Source organism: Lissotriton vulgaris, chromosome 7 (genome assembly GCF_964263255.1).
Source record: "Lissotriton vulgaris chromosome 7, aLisVul1.2, whole genome shotgun sequence".
NCBI classification, from domain to species: Eukaryota; Metazoa; Chordata; class Amphibia; order Caudata; family Salamandridae; genus Lissotriton; species Lissotriton vulgaris.
Window position 1 is genome coordinate 545679962 of NC_141695.1, and position 25725 is coordinate 545705686.

Genomic DNA, 25725 nt, shown 5'->3' on the forward strand with positions numbered 1-25725 from the left:
ATGTCATTGAACGTGGCTACTATGCCAAAAGCAAGCGCAAACGTAATCAATACATTTCAGTATGATTTGCTTTGTGTAATCAAGGTGACTATTTGACGGAGATGAAAGTATTCAAGTAATTTATAAGCCTAGGCGGTGAACTCTGCTCCGTTCGCAGTGTTTGTGGAGTTTTTCGCACTCTGCGGAGCTTGCAAAGTTCCAAAACACTTAGCATAGCGGAGCAGAGTCTTTTCTTCGCTAGCGCTTCCCAACTGTAAGTTGGCGTGCGTGAAAAACCCAACGCTAGATCACTTTCCAGCGCCATTTCTCAACAGAGGGATCGGTTGCGGATAGTCGCCACTGCTCGCCTTGAGAAACCTTCCGTTCGCGTTGAGGAAACTGCCGCATGAGTAGAACTTCTACTCGAGTGTCAGAAAGAAGCAGCACCCTCTTGCACAGTGCGAGATGCCGTAAAAATCAGTGCGAGCGGCGAGAGGTAATCCACTCTGCCACTCGCTGAACTTCGCGTAACTTGGCGGAGTTCCACAAACTCGTCAAACTCCGCCCAGGCTTAGTAATTAAACACATTTACATCCTAAATTTCAAAGGCATCATTATGTGAATCATTTTGTATGGTAAATATTCAGAGTGTTTTAGAGAGTCTCTGTCTAGTGTACCATTGTATGTTACATTTCGAAGTACCGTGGTATGCGAGTGTGAGGACTTAGCACATTCAAACTTTGCAGTAATGATAGCAAGAGGTAGTAATGGCTGTATTTGTGTCTTGGTAGGGTACATACTTAGCAGGGATATGGGCATTTTTCTGACCTGGAGTAGGTTTTGGGGTAGATGCAGTATGTGGGAAAGGGAGTTCCTGATGCTGGGGGCATACTCGTAGAGGAACCACTGGTGTGTTGTTTGTTTATTTTATTTCATGGTGCACTGGTCGTCTATTAAACGTTGTGTAGCTGTGTCACAGAAACTCGGCAGCGTGGCTCTCTTTGTGTAATGCAGATCATTTTTTGGTTGTGTTCCAGGTCAAGTTTAATGGCTCGTGGTGGAACCCAGGGTGTCAGCAACCCCTGGCTCATGGAAGAACCTGAGGAGACCAGGGGCCTTGGGTTTGGAGAGATAAAGCAGCAGCAACAGAGAATTATACAAGGTGAATATCTATCTTCTGTCTGAAAACTGGGCGAGAATCTGGTGACTGGTGCAAACTCAGTCGCAATAAGCAGAATGAGTATGCGATTGGATGTCAACTTTTTTTCTGTTCTGTGCGTGTCTACATGTTCAATAATACAGCTGAGCTCTCGCAACTACAGTAGGGTGTTACAAAACTTAGTACAATGACAAATGTAATTCAATAAACAGAAGCAGATTCTTTAGTGTTTTTCTTGTCACAGCAAGATGACGGTTTAATGTATCCAGACTTGAAGAACAGTCACAGTAAGCCGACACGTGTTTCGTCGTGTACAGGTGAGTCAACACGACTCTTCAGGGCTGGTGATACAAAAATAACGTATGCATATTCAGTTGCGCGTCTTATCACTTTAACATACTGCATATAGTGACAAGGGTGTATCACACATGCAGTTGTGACGTGCGTTTCCTTTCACACGTGGTGGGTGTCAATAGTGATGACGTTCAATAAATATGGAGTGTTCCACTGCAAGGATGTGAGTGTCTGTCCTCGAGTGGTAGTGCACTGGAAGTGATGTGAGGTGATAGTTCCAATTATGTGTATAACAAGTGTTAGCACGCACACGGTAATCCTGCACTAAGAAGTTAGCAGACGTGAGTGACATAACATGCGAGTGTGAGCAGTCTAAAGTGCAGCTTTTGTGTGAAAATGATGGTGATAAGTTCAACTAGGGGCGTATAAACGAAGTGGACGTGTAAAAATCTCGGTTGTGCCCGGAGTGAAGTAAGGGAAAATACTCTCTCTCTGGAAGGTAGAGTCATTACCTTTAGACTCAACTCAGAACACGTGAGTTGAGAATAGTCTGGTACTCGTGGTAGCAATCTGTATAAGTAGATAGGAGAGAGAGTGGAGGGAAAATGAAAAACTCATAAGGAAGGCATAAAAAAGGGGAAATGTCCGAGGACACCTATGTTACCCAAAGAAAATGGAAAAGTAAAGGAACACTAGTGGAAAGTATTCTTATACAGCATAAAAGCATTAAAAGCATTACAAAAGATTGGAAAACACCATTTTCTTGTACTAAGTGTCCAAGAGAGTTAAATCTAGCACGGAGTACACTTTGGCAGAAAAGTCTTAGGCGGGAATACTTTTACTGACTGGCCCTTGTGTCTGATTTCAGTACTGTGTCTGAGGCGTCACGGTTTTCACAGTCTTTACATGTTCCTGCTGCTACAGCAAAACCATGTCATTCATAAGTTTTAGAAAAGGCTCCCACTCTGCAACTGCTAGAGTTTGAACAAACTAATTCCAAGGCTCTAAACACGCAGCCTCGTTTCTCACACACTGCTTCACCGTCTCCTTTCCAGAAGTTGCCTTCTGACAAATCTGGAAATTGACCAACAATTTACTTCAATACAAAAGCATATGGAATATAAAAACAGAATGATAAATCCTGTTTTGGTACTTTCGCTGCACACAATGCAGCAGCACAATGCACCCATATTATCCAAGAGACAGTAAAATATGACAGTATTTCGCAGCTGCCTCTGAAATACTAATTTCCTCAAGATAATGACAGCCCCCAAACCAATGTACAGAGCTTTAACATCGGTAGAGCTACTAGGGTTATGTGTCATGGAAGCGGGTTATCTTAATTATGTGGCAAACATGCAAATTATGTAGCAAATTTTCAACCAGTATTGTTTTTATATGTTTGTGGTAGAAATACAATTTTTGGTGAAATTTGATAATTAGGTGGCAAATGCACTAAATCCACAACGATGCAATAGACGCTAAAGCCACAGTATTGCATAGATCCATTGACCCTCACCATTGCCTATTGGTTTAGCAACAATGTATTGAAGAGAGGTAAACAAAGCCTACGAGTGCCCTTTGTTGCTAACTGCACCAAAATAAACTTGTATTATAAAAAAATTGATAACAGGTCCCATATATAATGCAGTCCTGTATTGTCTATTCAGGGTTATGTGGTGAAATTGACAAACCACTTAGCCTTCGGATTAACGGTTTGGTTCTCTTTAAAATGTAATATATTAATGCCCAATCCGAGCACCTTTTTATTTCTATGTTGAATAACTTTGGCGTTGATGGACGGAATTGGCTGAAATTTTCAGGAAAATGGCACATTTTGTTTCTGAGCGTCCCCTGAAAGTTTGGGGGGGTTTGGTCAAGCGGGGGCCGAAAAAAAAGGGGGGTCCCAAAACGTGTTTTTAACATTGAGTTTTCCATAGGGCGGTTGGACTCACTTTTAGCTCGAACGGCTGAATGGATTTCCACAAAACTTGGCAAAATTGTAGGGACTGGTAGCCCGATGTGCCTTTGCTATGTCTCAAGATATATGCTCCAGTGGTTTTTACGAAAATTAACTTTGAAAAATATATATTGGGCTACATTGGGCTATATATATGTTAGAGCCCAAATGTAGCCCAATGTAGCCCAAAGATGGCCACCAGAGACAAACAAAAACAAATGTAGCCCAAATATCAGCCAGATGTAGCCCAACTATAGCCCAGTGACAGAATGTCCCAGAGTGTTCTAAAGAACAACTAGAGCGCTAACAGTCTTACTTATGACAAAAGTATGGCACACCTGAAGTCATCTTGATTGGAATAAAGTGTTAACACTTAAAACATTTAATTTGCAAAGGAAAAAAATGAGGGGGTTCATTTTGCCATAGAAATTATGATTAGTGCTGAAGAAAGAAAAAATAGGGCACATTTTGAGTGACTTCTCAAATCCTCTTATATTTCATTAAAAAAATTCTGATATGCAGTCTCCCAAGATGGCCACCAGAGACAAAAGAGCCCAAATGTAGCCCAAATATCAGCCAGATGTAGCCCAACTATAGCCTCGATTTTTCGCGGTGGAAGCGCTACCCGGTACGCGAACCGGGTAGCTCACCGGTAGCATAACTGGAGTCCCCCATCTTGTGTTTCGGACGAATTTAGTCACAAGATGGAGGATAAACAATGCTGGGAATGGGTATAAGGGGGTACGGGAGACATATCCTGACCCCCTAGGTTTTCTGAGGGTGGCTGAGGAGGCCCATATATGTAAAAAAAACAACAACTTTTTTTTTCAAATTTTCGCACGGTTTGCGCCCTGCCCTGTCCGCTCACCGGGTAGCGTTTCAGAAAGCGTAACAAGGGGAAAACCAAGGGAAATAGTAAAATAATATTTTAGAGTGCTTTGAGGTAGGGTAGCTCTGAATAGAGCTGTTGTGTTGTGTGGGTGATGTAAGTACCAACATGTAGGTACCAATGAAGAGTCTAAAATTCAATGTACACCGTCTCCTCTGTAGATATTTTGTATGTTCTAATATGGGTTATTTAAATGTAAATGTGTGCAAAAGCACTTCATGCTTTAAAGCAATTGTATTTTTGAACTGATTGTTCTTTCCTCTTAGTCCTCCTCTTTGTTTGTTTTTCCCCACATTCTTCTTTAGCATGATAGTTGATAAATTTGGTCCCTCAAAAAATTTATATACATAAAAAAATTATATTAAATACATATAAAATATATTTTTCCTTTAAAAGAAGAATACATTTTACAGCTTTTGATATTTGCTATTAAAAAACCATTAAAAAATTCACTGAAAAAACCATAGGTTATAGACCATATATAGTTAGGAATTAGCATTTACAAAACCTTGAAATTTCACTGATAAAACCATAGGTTATAGACCATATATAGTTAGGAATTAGCATTTACAAAACCTTATTTTACTCACACAAAACCATTGAAATTCGCATACAGTTAGTTGCACTAACTATATATCGCGCACCCGCAATCCACTGCTGATCATGTCACATATTACATTATTCATGACATGGTCAGTGACATCACTGATGACATCACTGATGACATCTCAAATGACATCACTGATGACAACATCCAGTGACTGTATGTTTCTGTAAAGTTAAAATATGTCTTACATATTGAAGAATGAGTGGATGTATAAGTGTCTGGGTGAAGGATTTAGTAGGTGCATGACTGACTGTATGAGTGAGTGATTAAATGTGTCTCACTGAGTGCATGGGTTAGTGACTAAACTGTCTTAATTTGTGCATCATTATGTCTGTTGTTCTGTAAACTGCTGCATGTGTTGATCAGTAGCTATATGAGTAACTATATGGGTTATTGATTGGTTGCCCAATTATTTGTATGGGAGACTGAGTGTGTGTGTGGGTGGCTGGGAGGTGTATGACTCTGTGCATAGATGTGTGAGCAGTTGATTCACTAGATGTATGGGTTCAAAAGTGCATGTGGAAACAGCTGTATGGGCAGTTGACTGTGTGCATGAGTGTATTGGTGAGTGAATGGATATCTCAGTGCTACATGTCAAGTAAGTACATATGTAAAACACAGTACATGTGAGAGTTGACATATATAAATAACTGTGCATAAGAGCCAGTGAATGTGTGAGTGGCTGTATGGATCATTGTGAACTTGTATCAGGGATTGTATAAGAGAGTAAATATGTGTTAGTATATGTTTGAATAAGTAAGGTGTGTATAACTGTATAGTTGAGGAAATGGAGGTGTGACTGATTCTTTGCATGACTGATAAGGTGTGTGAGTAACTCCATGGATGAGTGACAGTCCCCTTGTGCCACAATATTGGTTCTATCTCACATAGGGAAGCTGGTAGGATCCTAAGTACGGACACCAGCCAAGTATTTGTGTTCGGAATCAGTAAATTCTTATTGTCCGTTTACTACACTAGACGGAAATAAACCTTTCATTTTAAACAAGGAAAAACTGCCATCCTGAAATCTTGTAAATTATGAATTATGTCTAGTCATTGTGTCTTCTCAAATTCCCGGTCGTTAAAATCAATTTAATGTTTTTTTAATTTGATTTTTAAACATTTTAACATATTTATTTATTTCCTGCGTCAAATATAAAATTGTAATCTTGTGTGTCCAAATATGATGAAATGTTGCTCCTATAACGGGGTGCTCAACTATAATGAATTGTAAGCTTTATATGTGGTGAATTTTATTATGTTTTGTTATATTTTATTGTATCTTTTATGTTGCAAGGCAACGAAATAAAGATTAAACTGAAACTGAGTGACAGTCTGTGAGTGTCTGTTTACACTGAGTGTATCTAAGGTTATATTAGAGTCTGAAGAGGTTCATCGTATAATCACATGAATGATGTCATCAGTGATGTGATCAGTAATGTCAAATGAGATGTCATCAGTGATGTCATCAGTGATGTCATTTGAGATGTCATCAGTGATGTCATTTGAGATGTCATCAGTGATGTCACTGACCATGTCATGAATGATGTAATATGTGACATGATCAGCAGTGGATTGCGGGTGCGCGATATATAGTTAGTGCAACTAACTATATATGCGAATTTCAATGGTTTTGTGTGGGTAAAATAAGGTTTTGTAAATGCTAATTCCTAACTATATATGGTCTATAACCTATGGTTTTTTCAGTGAATATATATATATATATATATATATATATATAAAAAGTTAAAATAAAATGTCTGTACCAACATAATGTGTGTGTGTATATATATATATATATATATATATATATATATATATATATATATATATATATATATATATATATATATATATATATATATATATATATATATATATAAAACAAAAGTTGAAATAAAATATCTGTGCCAACATAATGTTTTGAACTAAAAGAAAACACAGAAATTTACTAGTTAGCAGAGCTAACTAGAACTTGCGCCCCTCTATACATTGCTTATGACCTCACATATTACATCATTCATGACATGTTCTGTGACATCTTTTATGATATCAGAAATGACATAATTGATGACTTCACTGATGACATCATCCAGGGACTGTGTTAGTTTGTTTTATAGATTAAAGAGTGGTGGGTAAGCACCATATTACTGTTATTACACGACTGACACATTGAACATCGTGCCCTGCTGCCATTGTTTCCCGCTTCCATTTCTTTTCACCATATGGACTCTCCCCCATTACACCGGCCAGCTCTGTTTGAACATGAAGCATTTTGGGAGTTGTGGTGTGGTGATGACCAAACGCACTTCAACAGGTGAGCAGCACAGCTTGGGGGAGGAGCGGATGGACGTCATCTTTACAAAACAGCAGGGGTACTTACTGGGACATTTCCGTCAGGTGTTGGGCGCTGAGGAAGGCAATGCTCCAAAATGCATTCGCCGTTACCAGACTGTTCTGCTTTAATAAAGCCTCTCCCACCAGTTCCCCTCTGGGCTTCTGCTTTCTTCTTCGTGTGGAGGAATTTTCGTTCACATTTTTCTGCGCCAGCCAGCAGCGCAGTTCAGAAGTCCCTGTCACGTCATGCTTCACGGCAATTGACATTGTTTTTCCAGATATGGATACATCTGGAATCCGCCTTTCCCTTGGGGTGATCGGAGCGGTTGAGGTAATTTACCTCTCTTTGTGGCATTGCGCCCCTGCTCATTGGTCGCCTTACTCGAGGGGCTGCGATGGTGTGATGGGACACAAGGAGCGACTTTGTTATTACAGGACGGACACATTGAATATCGCGCCCTGCTGCCATTGTTTCACGCTTCCATTTCTTTTCACCATATGGACTCTCCCCCATTACACCGGCCCGATCTGTTTGAACATGAACCATTTTGGGAGTTGTGGTGTGGTGATGACCAAACGCACTTCAACAGGTGAGCAGCACAGCGTGGGGGAGGAGCGGAAGGACGTCATCTTTACAAAACAGCAGGGGTACTTACCGGGACATTTCCGTCCGGTGTTGGGTGCTGAGGAAGGCAATGCGCCGAAATGCATTCGCAGCCACCAGATTGTTCTGCTTTAATGAAGCCTCTCCCACCAGTTCCCCTCTGTTTGAACATAAAGCATTTTGGGAGTTGTGGTGCGGTGATGACCAAACGCACTTCAACAGGTGAGCAGCACAGCTTGGTGGAGGAGCGGATGGACGTCATCTTTACAAAACAGCAGGGGTACTTACCGGGACATTTCAGTCAGGTGTTGGGACCTGAGGAAGCCAATGCTCCGAAATGCATTCGCCGCCACTAGACTGTTCTGCTTTAATGAAGCATCTCCCACCAGTTCCCCTCTGTTTGAACATGAAGCATTTTGGGAGTTGTGGTGCGGTGATGACCAAACGCACTTCAACAGGTGAGCAGCACAGCTTGGTGGAGGAGCGGATGGATGTCATCTTTACAAAACAGCAGGGGTACTTACCGGGACATTTCCGTCAGGTGTTGGGCCCTGAGGAAGGCAATGCGCCGAAATGCATTCGCCGCCACCAGACTGTTCTGCTTTAATAAAGCCTCTCCCACCAGTTCCCCTCTGGGCTTCTGCTTTCTTCTTCGTGTGGAGGAATTTATATGTATATATATATATATATATATATATATATATATATATATATATATATATATATATATATAATCAAAAGTTGAAATAAAATATCTGTGCCAACATAATGTTTTGAACTAAAAGAAAACACAGAAATTCACCAGTTAGCAGAGCTAACTAGAACTTGCGCCCCTCTATACAGTGCTTATGACCTCAGATGTTCTGTGACATCTTTTATGATATCACAAATGACATACTTGATGACTTCACTGAATGCTCCTAATGCATTATAGGTTTTGTGGAGGTATTAAACTTGTTATATATTTTTTTATTCAGGAGTAACTTTGTATGCAGGTGACGGTTGACAACTTGTGTCCAGTATGTTCAACACAAGTTTTTGCTTCTGCCGAAAAAGTTTCCAACAGGGCAAAGATTTTTCATGGTTCGCACTAAGTATTGTAAGCAGCTTTGGGTATTTTACTGAATCGTCTCAGCATGACAATTTCTACATAAAATAGAAAACTGTGTGCTGCAGGTACTAACCTATCTACAAGCATTTCATTAGCTTTAGAAGTTGGTCTATCAGTAACGTTTTCACCACAGTACAAAGCTACAGGTAGTATGACCTCTAGCATCTTAAAACCTTGGTATTTGTCAATGAATCGTGACTCTTTGGTCAAGCTTTGCATAGAGTGAACACTGTTCTTAGTAGATACTTTTTAATACTCTGTGGTGTATTTCCTATGAGAGTTTCACTGTCTGCAAACAATGAGGTACAGAGTAAACTCTAACCGTAGAGTAAACACTGTTCTACTCCTAGCCACCTTATTTTTCAGTGTAGGTTTGGTGACTGTGAAGTGTTTGATACAGGTAAAGGCTGCCCGTAGTAGGGCATTAGTTATGTAATATAAGTTGAGTTATCTGTAGGAACTTGGTTTTCTTGGAACAGTTGTATGCATATTTAACACCGTCTACAGTAGGAGTTACCCTTCTATCTATTGTTGATTGTTAATATAAACTTGGCTACCCTTAAAGTGTATGCTATGGGGTCAGTATTGCACATAACTCAAGCTTGCTTCACCTAAGGAAGTTGTATGCGTGATGGCCTTAATGACGCTTTATATTATACTGGGCAATTTTGTTTTTTCTTTCAGATCTCTAATGCCATACTCGTTTAATAGAGTAATAGGTACAAAAGAAGCTTGGATGATGTCATCAGTAATTTTATAAATTATGTCATAGAACATGCCACGGAGGATGCAATATGTGAGGTCAGAAGCAGTGCATGGCGGGGGAGCAAGTTCTAGTTACCTCTGGTTTAATGGAAGGAATTCCAGTAGCCGTATTATAGAACAAGATGGTTTATTAAGATTACAGGTAAAAGTCCAAGTATAGAAGATGCTATTAAGAAAGCCACACAAGGAGCAGCTGCCTTGCTGCTCAGCCCACACACTCTAACTGACACTCTCAACTTCACCAGACACTCAAGCATTCCACTACATCAACAAGCACTCCAGCATTCCACTGCACCTCATTCGTACTGGCTGAGCATCAGAGAACAGGTAACTAACAAAAAGGACGCATAGTAAGAATTCAAGTCACAACACTCTGCTGCACATAGCTGGTGAATTTCTGTGTGTTTTTTAGTACATAAAGTTATGTTTGTGCTGCCATCTTCACTAAACTATAACATCACTTTTACCTTTGTTTTTTTCAGTGAATTTCTAGGGTTTTTTAAAAAGTAAAGTCATATTAAATTACCATGTGTATGGCCAGACCCTGCAGCCAACCTCTTGGCGGAAAGCAAGCTCACAACGCTCATGGCTGTTGGCCCTGCACTGCTTGCAATTGGCCCAGGTCCTGGCACGCGGTCAAGCTCTGCAAACGATCATCTGATCATCAGCCATCGCCAGCCATGCACAGCCTTTGGCTGTGCAGCATGGGGTTGACGGCGGCCAGGCCCTGGTGCACATCCTGCAGGCATCCAGCTTCCTATCGGGGGAGGGAGTCATGCGGGACCTGTTCACAAGCCACTATTGACCCGGGGCCTAAAACATTTATATTAGGGAAGGAGGGACACTGCCCCCACCCTCTCAGCCCAAGCAGAAATTGTGGTCGAGTGGGCGCATGGCTGCCATACACGAGCCTTAAGAGAGCCCGGGGATTACATTCCCTGGGGCAAACACATTTATATTAGGGGAGGGGGCGCGTGGCCCCCTTCCTTGAGTCCATAGGGGCCCCAGGGACCCTGTTCCCCAGGCCATAAATTAACTATTGGGGAGGGGGCACACTGCCCCCTCCTCTAGCTTTGAGGCCCTGGGGCTCCATCTCTTGGGGCCAAAAACAATTATTTAGGGGAGGGAGGGCATGTGGCCCCCTTTACGAGCCCAAATGGGCCCCAGGGCCTATTTCCACCAGACTACGGAAAAATAATAGCGAAGAGGGGCATGTGGTGCCCCTCTTCAAGCCTTAAGAGGCCCGGGACCCCATCCCCGGGGACAATAATAATTCTTTTTTGGAGGGGGAATGTTGCCTCCTCCCTGAGCTTAAATAGACCCAGCGGACCCCTTCCCAAGGGGTTCAACCACTTATAATAGGAGAGGGGGGTGCATGGCCCCCCTCTCCGAGCCTTATTATGTACTGGGGACCCTACCCCTAGGGCTAATTATCACAATTAAGGGGAAGAGGCCATGCAGCCCCCCTCCTAGCCATAGTAGGCTCTGTGGACCAATCTCTGGGGTGAATTCTATCAAGGGGAAGGGAGCCTTGTTGGGCCCTCCTCAAGTCTCACTAGGCTCCACTGACCCTAATTGACCCCAGGGGATTGGGACCCCGGAGCCTGCCACCAGTCCCAGCCTCAATCCCCCCACCGGCAACCAACCCCACACTGTGTTGTTGGCCGCACGGCTTGCAGCCAACTCCCAAGCAGGCAGCCAACCCCACACAGCACACCCAAACCCTGTTACCATCCTACCGTAAGACCGGCAACCCCACAATGTGCACAGCCTTTTGTCTATGGCAACACACTCTATGCCGGGATCTCCAAACAGCTCCTACACAGACTCCAGACCACCCAGAAAACCAGAGCAAGGCTCATCCTCGATCTCGCACATAGCACCCACATATCACCTCACTTTAGAGAGGTCAAATGGCTTCCCATACACAAACATACCCAATTCGAATTCCTCATGCATGCATTCAAAACACTGCACAACTTTGAACCAGTCTACCTGAACAACCACATACTCTTTCACCAGCCAGCCAGACACCTACTATTAGCCACAGTCTCACTCACACACAATCCCCATCCACAAAATAAAATCTAAATAAGTAAAAGAACTAGAGGTTGCTCATTCTCCTACATTGCACCCAAATTCTGGAACAACCTCCCCCAACACATCGGAGTCTCCTCCTCGATTCTTGAATTCTGTAAGAAGGTGAGGATCTGGCTCTTTAACTTCCTCCATGGGCCCGGGCACCTACACACCTGCTCATGTGTCTGGATACCCTCATGAGTGATTAGAATGCTGCACAACCCTACTCAACAAGATAAAATCAAATTTTTAGAATATTTTGCCCACCTTTTTATAGTACTACCACATCCCATGTTCCAAAGTAAAATTATCACGCATTGGCAAAGCCAATAGGTCTTGCCTATGTGATATGTATTGGTGTTCCTAATATTTTTTTATCTATGTTGCAAATGGCTGAAAGTAATGTAAAAAAACTGTGTGACGGAGCCACCGTCCACGTTATAGCTCTTTTTTTCTTTCCGTTATACTGCATTGAAGCTAGCGCTGCTGTATAATATGCCTACAATATATTGACAAAGCCAGTAGATCTCACATAGGAGAGACCTGTTGGCTTTGCCAATGCTTGTTAAGGATTGCCAGAAGTTACAAGTATTTATATAGTGTTTACAGGGGCTGACGTGCTAATGTTATAGAATAAAGAATGGAATTGCCAAGGTGTTAGTGTGTCCAAATTCAGAAGTATTTTAGGACCATACAAAAACGAAAAATGTGCCATATAAATGTGCTGAATGTATCATAAGTTGTAGGTAGACAGAGAAGTACAATAGGTTACAGCTTTTATTACAGTGGTGCTTTAGGATATGTTACTTTGGGTGCAATGGTTAAACAAGAACTAAAAAAGCCCTCCTGACTGCTAGTTTAGTAGTAAAATATAGCAATAATCGGTGTTCAGAAGGTTTCCTAGACCTTATGGTTCCTGTGCCACTGCACCTGCTGCACCATTCAAATTATGGCCCTGGTGCCTGCAAGGTAATTGCGCTTGACTGCTTCTTTAGTAGTAAACTATAGCAATAAACTGTATTCAGTGGGTTTCCTAGGTCCTTTGGGCCCTGCTCCTCTGCACCTGCTGCACCGTTCAGATCATGAACCGAGTGCCCGCAAGGTAACTGCACTTGTGACTGCTTGTTTAGTAGTAAAACATAGCAATAATTGGTGTTCTGTGGGTTTCCTATACCTTTTGGCCCCTGCGCCACTGCACCTGCTGCACCATTAAAATCATGACTCAAGTGCCTGTAAGGTAACTGCATTTGTGACTGCTTCCTTAGTAGTACAATATTGCAATAATCAGTGCTCAGTGAGTTTCCTAAACCTTTTGGTCCCTGTGCCACTGCACCTACTGCACCATTGAAATAATGACCCGAGTGCCTGCAAGGACAAATGAGGAAATTGTTTATATTCAGTAAAATATGTGTTCTAAAAAAGGCTCAGTTGCAGATGAAATACATAATTATTGTGTAGCTAATAATAAACACAAAAGCTTTCATTAAAAGTGTCTTTAAACGTATTCTAATCTCTCTAACGAGTTGCCACAGATGTCATAAATAAACCATAGTGTAATATTCTCAAAAACAAGATGAGAAGATGAAGGTTCTTGAATGATTTATTCTAGTACAAAGGATCCCATCCAACAGCTTACAGAGGCAGGATTCATCTGAACAGCATTCTTCAAATCCTCAATAACATCATAACATTCCATACATGTTTATGTGGAACCTTAGCAAACATACAATTCTAGTCATCATGAATACTAATGAAATACCACACATCTCCCTCCTATAACGACTATCTACAAGTTTAATTTTAATTTTTTTTTTTTTTTTTTTTTTTATCGTAAGACATTTATTATGTACAAATGAAAAAGAAGATGCACACTGCGTCACGCCAACAACCCGGAGGCAGGCCGCTATCAGGCAGGTTATACAAAGATTACATAGAAATATCTCAGAGGCCATTATCCGGCCGGGTTGATCATTCAGAGGTAGACTTTAGATACAATAAAATCTTCAGTGTTTACAGTGCATCTCTAGCGAGTAAACGGTCTTACTTTTCTTACAGTGCTGTTGACAATTGAAAGATATCGAAAATCAATGAAGCCGCCCCTGAGTAAGCAGCAGTCAACCACCCGCCGCAGCAGCCTATAAATAGGATGTGTCTGTCAGCACCATTTTTCTCCCAACAGGACCCCCCAACAAGCTAAACCATAAACTCCAAACATAGGTGCAAGTACGAGGAAACAGCATCCATACATCACTCCAGTCCACAAAGGGATCGTGCGGGCCAGCCACAGGTTGTCCAGATTGAGGGCCAGCCATGTATGGGGCGGGCACTGCGTGTCATCTTGGCTGTGTACGAATTAGCGAAGGACGTATGGGGTGGGGGGAAGGGGCAGTGAATTGTCCACAGGAGGACCGGTGGGACGGGGGGGGGGGGGGCAGGGGACTCCATCCGGGTCAGTGGAGGCAGTAAACACATAACGTGCGTCTGGGCAGTTCCTGTCAATGTATGCGCGGGACAACGGGACCCCAATCATTAAACTACGCAGCGCGTACCTTCAGCCCATGTCGTCTGAAGTACTCGTGGCACGTGAGGTACCTGGGGAGTCAGGGGCCGTGCGTTCTGTGGTCCACTGTACAAACGGGCCCCATATGTCAGTGGGTCTGGAAGCGGTGGGCATGGTCTCCCAATAGTGCGTCAGTTGTGTGTGGCCGTAAGTCACATCCCTGATCCAGCTCTCGAGTGTGGGGAGGGCCGGCCTGCCCCAGTGTAGAGCGATCTGCCGTTTGGCATACAACAGAAGTAACGCATGTAGATTCCTGTCGCAGGGCTCAGTATTCTTAACATACCCCAGCAATCCCAGCAGTGGAGACGGTGAGTCACTCCTTTGTGTGATTTGATTGATGGCATTGAAGATCTCTGACCAGTATGCCCTCAGCTTGGGGCAGCTCCAAGCCACATGAATAAAGGTTGCATCGTCACCTCCACATTTCCAGCAAGAGGCCTCCTCACGGATACCCATTCGGCGTAATAGTGTCGGAGTGCGGTAGTATCTGTGTAGGAATTTGAAGTGGATAAGCCGCAGTCTGTAACTTGGGGATAGAGCGGTGAGTTGCGCGCAGCAATATTCCCATGCGTCATCCGGAAGCAGGTCTCCCAGGTCCTCAGCCCAAGCTGTCTTGGCCTTGGCTACTGTCACCGGGGCTTGCTCCTGCATGCAGTTATATAATCTGGACACCAGCTTCTTAGGGGAAGGTCGTGAGAGCAAGTTTTGGAGGGCGGCTAGTGCGCAAGGCTCTTCCGGGAAGCACGGTCCTATCTTCTTGCAAGATTCCCTAAGAGAATGATATAGTAATTTGTCAGCAAACGAGCAGGGCTGGTCATCCCCATCCGCAGGCATCTCGAAAAATGAGCCATCCGGATATAGGTCAGCGAAGGTGAGAAGTCGATTCCCACGGATAGTGAGGACGTCACCTCTTGCCGTCAAACAAGGCAGCATCGGGTTGCCCCTCAGAGGAACCGCCGGCGCATAAAGCAGGGAGAGACCAGCTCGTTTCTGTAGCTCTCGCCAGGACCAGCGGACCATTTCCACTGTGTCCACCTCACGCGACGGGCACGTAACCTCTCCATATAGCGCCACTCGTAATGGTGAGGGGGCGACCACAGCCAGTTCCACCGCCACATGCGGCTGGTAGGGGGTGGGGTAGGCCCAGAAATGCAGGAACTGAGCTTGCGCACAGAGTGAATAGAGCTTCAAGTCCGGGGCTCCCAGGCCTCCCTGTCGGAGCGGAAGCGTGAGTAGGTCCCAGGAGACTCTGGCTTGGCCGCCGGCCCACACCAGTTTCAGCAGCAGTGAGCGGACCCGGGCGTGGAAGTGCGTTGTCATAGGTAGTGGTACGTTGACGAACAAGTACAAGAACTTGGGAAGGACCACCATTTTGGCCAGTGCAATTCTAGCGACCAGGGACAGCGGTAGCCTATTCCAGACTTCGACCTTTCCTTCCAGCCAGTCCACCGCCCTACCAAAATTCAGCGACCACAACTCCTGCACATCTCGGCTGATCCAGATGCCCAAATACTTGACAGCTTCCGTCTCCCACCTGAGGGGGTAGTCAGGGGCAGGTCTAACAGTGCTCTCCGTCAGGGGGAAGGCCACTGACTTCGACCAATTAATGGATATCCCTGACAAACCCTCAAATCTCACAAATTCCCGGAGTAGTGGGCTCAGGTTGTCCTTAGGGTTCAGGACGTACAGGGTGACATCGTCCGCGTACAGCGAGATCAGTAAGCTCCTAGCACTGAATCCGATGCCCCTGGCAGTGTGGTGCTGCCGAACTCGAGCCGCAAGTGGCTCCATTGCAATCGCAAAGAGGAGCGGGGACAGAGGGCAGCCCTGCCTAGCACCCCTTGAGACATCGAATGGCTTGGAGACGAGACCATTAACGCTCACTCGGGCTCTGGGTTTCGTGTAGATGAGCTTGATAAGGGTCATGAAGTTTGGGCTGAATCCCATCCGCCTTAGTACACTGAAGAGGTAGGGCCATTCTAAGGAGTCGAAGGCTTTGGTGGCGTCCAAAAACACCACCGCTGCCTGTACCGACGGGTGTAGATAGTGAAGGACCGAAAAGATCGTTCTGAGATTATGTGATGTTGCTCGGCCAGGGATGAATCCCGATTGATCTGGGAGCGCTATCATTGGCAACATCGGTTGTAATCTATCGGCAATTACCTTTGCATATATCTTGGCATCCACGTTTATAAGGGACAGGGGCCTGTAAGAGTCCAGCTGTTGCTCATCTTTGTCTGGCTTGAGGAGCGTGACAATGAGAGCCTCACGCATGGAGTCCGGGAGGGAATTCGACTCGAGAGCCTCGACAAACACAGAGTGTAGTCTTGGCGCTAGCTCAGCCACGTAGGTTTTATAAAAGGTGGTGGTCAGGCCATCCGGGCCGGGAGCCTTATTGGCCGGCATGCTTTTGATCACTTGGGCGATATCTTGCACAGTGACGGTGAGGTCCATGTATTGTCTGTGGTTGTTGTTGAACCACACGAGTGCTATGGAGTCAAGGAAGTCTCGCAGTGACGTCGGCACCGTGGGCTGTCTTGAGGTGTACAGGGTAGCATAGAAGTCCGCGAAGGCGCCTAACACCGCCTCCTGGCCTACTATCAGACGTCCGGTGTTGTCATAGATAGTGTGTATGTAGTTCGACTGTGTGCGAGGAGCAATCAGTCTGGCAAGAGTCCTGCTTGGCCTATCTCCTTCCCCATACCTGCGCGCCTCTGCCTGCTTCCCTAGAAACCGCACCTCTCGCTCCGCCTCCTCATTAAATGCCAACAGTTTAGCTTTCAGAGCGCCAGCAGTCGCCAACGATGGGTCGGAGCTAAAAGCAACATCTAGGTCCTTCAGTTCCCCCTCAAGTTTAGTTAGCGCGTCTCTTATGGTGCGCAGGACCCCTGCTTTTCGTGCAATACATTGACCCCTTATAACGGCTTTAAATGCATCCCACACAATGGCTTCAGAAGTGGCAGACCCAGCATTCTCAGCAAAGTAATTAGTGATATCCTCTCTTATCTCCTCTACAAACACAGGGTCCGTGAGCGCGTGTGGGGGAAGGCGCCATTGGAACGCCCTATGTGCAGCGTCCGGGGGATGCAATACCAACATACACGGAGCATGGTCTGATAGTGATCTAGCCATAATGTCAACATGTGACACCCATGTCGCAACCTCAGGAGACACCAACCAGAAATCTAGTCGCGACCAAGCAGCCTTATGATAGGTGTAGCAGGTCCCCACTTTCGCTCCCGGATTCCTAACTCGCCACACATCTGAAAGTAGACCCTCACTCATGATGTCAGAGATCGCTTGACGCGCTCTAGTGTGCTGCGGTCTGCTCACACCTCTGCGATCCGTGTCATCATTCAACACAACATTGAAATCCCCCCCCAACACAACCGTCTGGCAATCCAGCAACACAATTTTCGCCCACACATTTCTAAAAAAGTCAGGATCATCCACATTCGGGCCATAGATTGCAGCTAGAACAATGGGTCGCCCCTGTAAAGCCCCATGGAGCAGGACGTATCTCCCCTCCGCATCCCTCACATGTGAGTACTCCCGCCAATCCAACCCTCTGCGAATGAGTATAGCTACACCCCTCGCATAATTTGAGTAAATGGAAGAATAAACGTGCGCCCATCTTGAATTTTTCAATCTAGCTGAGGGGGTGACATTCAGATGTGTTTCTTGTAGGAAGCAAACATCTACATTGTGTCTTGACAACACGCCATGCAGCAAACGGGCCTTTTTGAAGTCCCCGAGGCCCCTAATGTTCCAAGTCCAGAGTTTGATACCTCCCATTAAAGCATTTGACAGCCCCGAACCCCCATCCCATAACCCCGCCTCCGGAAGTTATCCTGGCACCTAGACCTCATATCCGCAGACCCAGCGCATAGAAACATAGGCATGTGTGGTAGTACATTGCACCTAATATGAACAAAAACTCGCAACATATGAAAACCCCCCCTCCACCCCCTTCCCTCAGCAACCCCCCAATCAGGTCGTGACATATCCCAGTAACATGTACGCAATGCGTGGAAATACCCCAACAGCAACAACAAAGGGAGGCACCCCATGAGGCGTGGTGCGCTCGGCTAACACCCCCGTATATGCGGGGTGGCTACTATCAAATTTTAGTGTTCCTGGGTTCTGGCAGTGCCCCCACCCCGTAGTCCTCAAGGTCCGCAGCCAACCAGTGTCCCAGTTGGAGCGCGGAGACGGCAGCACAAGCTGGTGCACAATGGCGTCTCAGTAACTTACCCCCAATTAGTCAGTTCGGGAGGAGCAAACCTGTGCGAGAATTCAATCCGGCTTTCAACTGTGACACAAAGGGGAAATCCGCAGCCCTGCCGGGTGAGCATGTCAGGGCCCTCAGTCGTTGTCACTCAGGTGCTCCGAAGCTTCCTCGAGTCTTGGCGATTTTCTCCTGGCCCCAGCGCAGATGTTTTTAGCGAATTTGAGGGCTGATTTGGCGTCAGTGAAGAAGTGAGAGGTGTTTTCGTGGTGGACCTTCAGCTTTGCCGGGTATAGGAGAGAGTAGGGCACGCCGGCTTGCAGTAGAACTTTCTTCGCTGGTAAGAATTCCTTCCGAGCCGCTTGCACCAGAGGGGTGAAATCTGGGTAGAAGGAAATGTGATTTCCCTGATGCGTGATCGTACCCTTCTCCCTCGCCAAACGTAGAATGACGTCCCTATCTTGGTAGTTAAGTAGTTTAGCCAGGATCGGACGCGGTGGGGCTCCCACCGGAGGTTTCTTTCCCAGGGACCTGTGTGCCCTCTCCACCGTGAACACCGGGGACAAGTCCGGGTCGAACAGTTCATGCAGGAGGCTCGACACAAACGACTCCATCTTTCCCGTGTTTGTAGTCTCTGGAATGCCCGTAATGCGGATGTTGGATCTTCTGGAGCGCGCTTCCAAATCGTCCGACTTGGCGCGCAAATTGTCGAGTTCCCGCTCCAGCGTCGTGATGTGCCGCTTAGCCTGTTGCTGGAATTCGCAACATTCGGTTTGCCTATTTTCGAGACAGTCCAGTCTCTTCTCGTGGGTGTCCACTTTAGCTTTCACGGTTTCGAGTTGCGCCGTCATGGTATCAAGTTTTGCATCTATGCTCTTCAGGCTGGTCCTCACCTCCATGATCAGGGCCCCAAAATCTATGTCCGGGGCTTCACCCTGCGATGACGATGCGCCAACATCCGGCTCCATCGTCGCGTTCTTTGGTGGCTTTCTACTGTCAAAAGTCAGCTTAGGCTGTTTGGCGTCAGGCTTCCCCATCTCAGCAGTCTAGAAATAGCCACCGGCCACGCAATGGGGTAGCACCCCCCTGTGCCACCGCTAGCAAGTGATCTGAATGAATGTGGCTGTCCAGGCGGTGCCAGTGCGCGCCAGGCGTGACTATACACACGCGGCAAGTAGGGCCAGCCGCGTTAATGACCTCTGTAAGTGCCCAGTGAGCTCAGCAAGTGTCAGCGGTAGCTGGGGCCCTCTCTGGATTCAAAGTGGCGGGCTCCCGCAGTGCAATGAGGGGTCCGCTCTCACCACTAGAAAAGCTCCGCACTGGGGCTCCGGGGGTGCAGGGCTGCAAGGCGCCTCTCCGTGCGTGCAATTGTGTGTCCCACCAAGCTGAAGATCAGCGGGAGGTCTCGGCGCTGCCGTGGAACGGCAGAATCGACAGGGCTCCCCGTCCCTCCTTGGCGCCCTCTCACCTCCTCTCCGGTCGTCGCCTTGATGTGGCTGGCGCAGGCCCACTTCTCCGAACTCCGCCGGGCTCGACACTGGCCAGCGCCACCTTCGGCTGCTGAAGGATCACTGCACCGCGGCGCGGCTGTTCTGCCAAGCCGCGCCGGTCTCCGCTAACTCTCCGCAGCCTCCCGCCAGGGTAACTCTCCGTCGGCAGCAGCAGGGGTTATCAGCGAGGCACCCACGGCGATAATCGCTCAAGCAGCGTGGGCCTCCACAGCCGCGGCCCACAGTGTCTCGCGGCGTCCAGCGAGAAGCACTTCCGGCGCGGGTCAGGACCAGCCCGCCAGTCGGCAAAATAGTAGTTCGTCCCCGCTTCGAGGGGGAACCTTCCCCGCGCTCCCAACTCGGGTCGGAGGATCACCAGGGTGTAGGTAGCAGAACCCGGGAGGTGTGGGGTTCCGCAGTCGCCAGGAACAGGATTATGCAAGGATCAATCGTAGTAGCCGGCGGAGCTCACTCAAAGAGCGGCCATCTCGCTGCTCGGCTAGCCACGCCCCTAGTTTTAAATTTAACACATCATATATAATCCTTTAAGTGTGATGGACGTTTTATAGACCTCAAGGAATGACGTTGACAATTGTCTTTTCCCTTGTTATTGGAAATATCTTTATCTTCATCAAACCTTTCCCTTTCTACAGCAACTGAACTATCATTTCCTAATAAATTATCATTTGATTTTGACTTGACAATAACCACTCTATTAAGATTCCATATTCTGTGATCTTGAGTTTTTACAGCGTTAGTGAAAACTTTAACGACTAACATTGGTTTGAAATATTTCGAATTTCCACCCCCAAATAAACCAGGTCGTCTGATGGCTACCCAATCTCCCACCTTGACCACCGTTTTCTTAGCAGAATTTTTTGCATCAAAATTTTTCTTTCTTAGCTGAGCCTTATTTTCTCCTCTAATATATCTAATGCAATGTCCTCCCACGGACGCTTAGGGCGACTTCTTACCACCATGGGTTGGGGCCTCGGGAATTTAGATTTATCAGATAACCCGCATGGAACACACTCACAAATCTCTCTTTCTATGAACTTGTCCATTCCAGGCCACCAATACGTGCTACGTAACCTCTCTTTAGTTTTGGTGATACCAGAATGTGAAACATGAGCCATGTCTTAACAACTCTTTTCTAAGACTGACTGGAGGAACTAATCATGTTCCCCCTAAACAGTATTCCTTTATTATATGACAATTCGTGCCTCACATACCAAAATCGTCCCGTAGATAAAGATCCTGCCTTTGCACTATTCCACTTAAAATTTAATAAGGATAAAACTTCACACAATGTTACATCTGAAGTAACTTCTTTAACCCATCTCTCTTCAGATATACTTGCCAAATCCAAACTACAAACCCATTTTTCTTCAAGATCATTATCTACCCTTTCAAATTCTTCACCAACATCTGAAATATCTGGATCAATCTCCGGAACAAGACGAGAAAGAACATCCGCTATATTTATTTTCTACACCAGGAATATATCCAATGCGAAAAGAATATTCTTGCAACCCCATTATCCGTTTAGTTATGCGGCCCGAAATCAAATCTAATCCTTTTTTCTCAAAGATTTCTACCAAGGGCTTATGGTCAGTCCTGACTTCAAACTCAGTACCCCACAACATTTTTTTACTTTTTTTTACAGCCCAAAAGACCGCTAGAGCTTCTCTTTCAACTACTGAGTATCTAGTCTCAGGATCTCTAAGACTTCGAGACAGAAACATTATGGTTTTCATTCCCAATGGACCACATTGTTGCAATACCGCTCCTAAACCCTTCTCGCTAGCATCTGTAGTAAGAATTGCTTTGAGGGAAGTATCAAAACTTTGTAGCGATGGAGCATTTTTTAAACTGTTCTTAACAGCAGTAAATTCTGCATCACATTCAGGAGACCAGTGATAATTCACACCTTTTCTTAATAAACATCTCATGTTAACCGTAACCTCTGCAAAGTTTTTTACAAACTTGGCATAATATTCCACCATCCCTAAGAACTTCATGAGTTCCTCTTTATTCTTGGGAGAACTCATTTTTTGAGTCACATCAACCATCACCTCCTTTGGACTTACTCCATTTCCATCAATCTTATGACTCAAATAATTTATTGAATCTGCACGGAAGTTACATTTCTCTTTCTTCACTGTGAGGTTACATTCATTCAAATTACGCAACACCACAAACAATCTGCTGTTGTGTTCAACCATGTTATTAGCAAATATCAAAATATCATCTTGATAAACAGACACACCCGGCAGACCCTTCAAAACTCTCTCCATCACCCTCTGAAATACCGATGAGGCAGATACCAGAATGTGAAACATGAGTCTAACAACTCTTTTCTAAGACTGACTGGAGGAACTAATCTTGTTCCCCTAAACAGTATTCCTTTATTATACGACAATTCATGCCTCACATACCAAAATGGTACCGTAGATACATATCCTGCCTTTGCACTATTCCACTTACCACTTAATAAAGATAAGTGGTAAGTGGAATAGTGCAAAGGCAGGATCTTTATCAATGGGATGATTTTGGTATGTGATACATGAATTGTCGTATAATAAAGGAATACTGTTTAGGGGAACAAGATTAGTTCCTCCAGTCAGTCTTAGAAAAGAGTTGTTAGACATGGCTCATGTTTCACATTCTGGTATCACCAAAACTAAAGAGAGGTTACGTAGCACGTATTGGTGGCCTGGAATGGACAAGTTCATAGAAAGAGAGATTCATGAGTGTGTTCCATGCGGGTTATCTGATAAATCTAAATTCCCGACAACCCAACCCGTGGTGGTAAGAAGTCGCCCTAAGCGTCCGTGGGAGGACATTGCATTAGATATATTAGGACCCGTTCATAGTGGAGGTTCGCAAAGTTTTCTTTTGGTCATTATGGATATGTTCTCTTGATGGCCGGAAGTTTTCTTTTTATCTTGTGTGGATACTCAAAGTGTGATAAGGTGTTTGAAAGAATTATTTTCGCGAGAGGGTAATCCAAAATCCATTCTGTCAGATAATGGTGTACAACTGACATCTAAGGAAATGGAGGAATTTTTGTCTAAAAATAATATTGTACATAAAACATGCTCTTTATATCATCCTGAAGGAAATGGAATGATTGAGAGATACAACAGAGTATTAAAAGAGACTATTACTCTTGCGAAATCAATGCATCTGGACTTGAAGTGTGAAGTACGTAAGAAAGTAGAGGAGTATAGATTGACTCCTCACTCTACAACTGGAAAATCTCCTTTCTTTCTTTTTCGTGGAAGGTTTGCAAATACTTGCTTAGAACCTCTTTTGGTGAATGATTATTGTAATTCTAAAGGAAAGCTGTTGGATGGGATCCTTTGTACTAGAATAAAGAACCTTCATCCTATCATCTTGTTTTTGAGAATATTACACTGCTGACTACGCCAGTGTAATATTCTCAAAAACAAGATGAGATGATGAAGGTTCTTGAATGATTTATTCTAGTACAAAGGATCCCATCCAACAGCTTACAGAGTCAGGATTCATCTGAACAGCAGTCTTCAAATCCTCAATGACATCATAACATTACATACATGTTTATGTGGAACCTTAGCAAACATACAATTCTAGTAATCATGAATACTAATGAAATACCACACATAGGCTTTACACATCAAAGTGAAAACCAAGGATTGTTAAATTGTGTCACAATGTGGCTGGCTCTTTCATGTGAAAAGATTTTATCCTGTGCTTGACAGTGAATGGGCCATAAACAGTGTAAAGTGCCCATGTCACATATGTTAGGCTGACACTGAGTCTGAAATGTGATTTTGCACTTTGTTCCTAAAAAGACAGTTGCACAAATTAAACTGACTCCCCAAAGAAGAGTAATTTTTAAAAACAACGTACAAATGTTTTGTGCAGATGGAGAACGAGATACCTTATGAGATGGCTAGGTCTAAAATAAAAAAAATTCAAAGGGCTCAAGCAGGCTCCATGCACAAAGCATGATGTATTCCTCTTTCTTATAAACACTCTCACTTTGAAGTCAGCCGAAAGCAAAATAAACACCAGACTCCAGTGAAACACAGCTTGACATTGGACCTCAGTCTTTGAGTGCCCAGCAATTGTGATGGGATAAGAGCAAGTTTTACAGGCCTGTTTTGTAGTGTAGTTCCTATATTCCCAATAGGCTCTGCGCTTTGGAATAATGTATCCTATGGATGTGACATAAGACTAAGGTCAGTATGTCTCTTTCGAATATACTAAACTTAATTGTGAGTGCCAGCTAGCTCCGAGGTCACTAGAAACGTTCTCGAATACACAAGAAGGGATTCGTTTCTGACAACAGCATAAACATGACAACTTTGTTTCCCTAGGACTGGAACAAATATCTTCAGAGTTGTGGAAACAATAGTTAACTATTTTACTCAGTCAATCGGGCATGCTTCATTTCTACAGAGTTGCAGAGAAAATAGAGAGACAGGGATTTCAATAAAAGGGGTTTATTGAACAGTCTTCTTTCTCAGGCAAGAGAGGTGAACTGCTACAATTGTTAGACAGAATGCAAAGTATAATGAGTACAGCAAGAATAGTATTATAAAATAATACTGTAATAGCATGGTCTAATGCTATGACATATAAAAATACATACATAAATAGCACAGGCTAAAATACTCAACTGGTGCTTCTAAAATACGCCTACCCCAATGTACCTAACCTAGGTCTAGTACGAGGGAAGAAGTAAGTATGGTCTTTAGCATAGGTTTAGTTTTTGCCTAGAACTGTCAAAGGTTTCTCCAGGTTTTAACCAGCTCCATACCTTAGAATGAAGGAGGTTGGTATCTCTGTCTCGGACTCGATTTCCCAACACCCCGCAAGTTAAAGTCAGGAACACTGGAGCTGGATTCTCGGCCGAGGAGGACAGGTTCTTGTCAGTGTGTCAGCTGGAGAGTCAGTTGGCTTCCTTCGGCACTTGCTGTAGCGAGCTGCGTCGGGCAAGTAGGTAGTCGAAACTGCACCGAACCACACCGTGCTTTGCTATAACAAGTTAAGGTATATTTATACCTTGAAGGTGTTTAGGAATGCCATCTTTGACGTAAAGTCGGGCATATGAACGCCATGGATGAACTCCTAAGGAATAGTTGTTCATGCATAATAATGAGTTTCTTGGAGAAATCAATATCCAGGCTAGGGGAAGTCCCTTCTGCTTAAGAGTCTGGTTTTCCAAGAAATCGTTGTGATGCTGATGAACGGATGGAAGTAGCCATGCCTGTATTTGGTTAGCATGGGCTGTGCCTAAATAAGGGGTTGATTTCTATGCCTATATAAGGGTAATGCGAATTGTACCTATATAAGGGCATGAATCAGGAAAATTCATTCGGAATCTAAAACGCCATCCAACACCCACTCCACTTTCTTATATACGATATTACTAAGTTCCGAATACGTTAAACATATCTAAACATGATGTGTTAAAACCCACCCAAAACACATGGTTGTACACAAAAGAGCATTGGTGCTGTACTCATTTAAAGGAATAGTTCATTCTAAGCATAAAGATGACTTTTGTAAATGCAAATGCTATCTGAATGAATCAAGAAAATACACAATTATGAAATGGTTCGTAAATACAGAAGAAAACAAGCATTTGCAATGCAATAGGTCTCGCATTA

General features: G+C 44.5%; 1 protein-coding gene across 2 annotated transcripts in view; it reads left to right on the forward strand.

The window, feature by feature from the left end:
- Positions 1–25725, forward strand: part of STX8 (syntaxin 8) — a 1246356-nt gene that overhangs the window by 363299 nt on the left and 857332 nt on the right. For both annotated transcript variants that reach the window (XM_086930625.1, XM_086930626.1), the window contains exon 5: positions 1017–1141. In XM_086930625.1, the coding sequence (XP_086786751.1) occupies positions 1017–1141 (125 nt within the window). The remainder of the gene's footprint in view (positions 1–1016; positions 1142–25725) is intronic.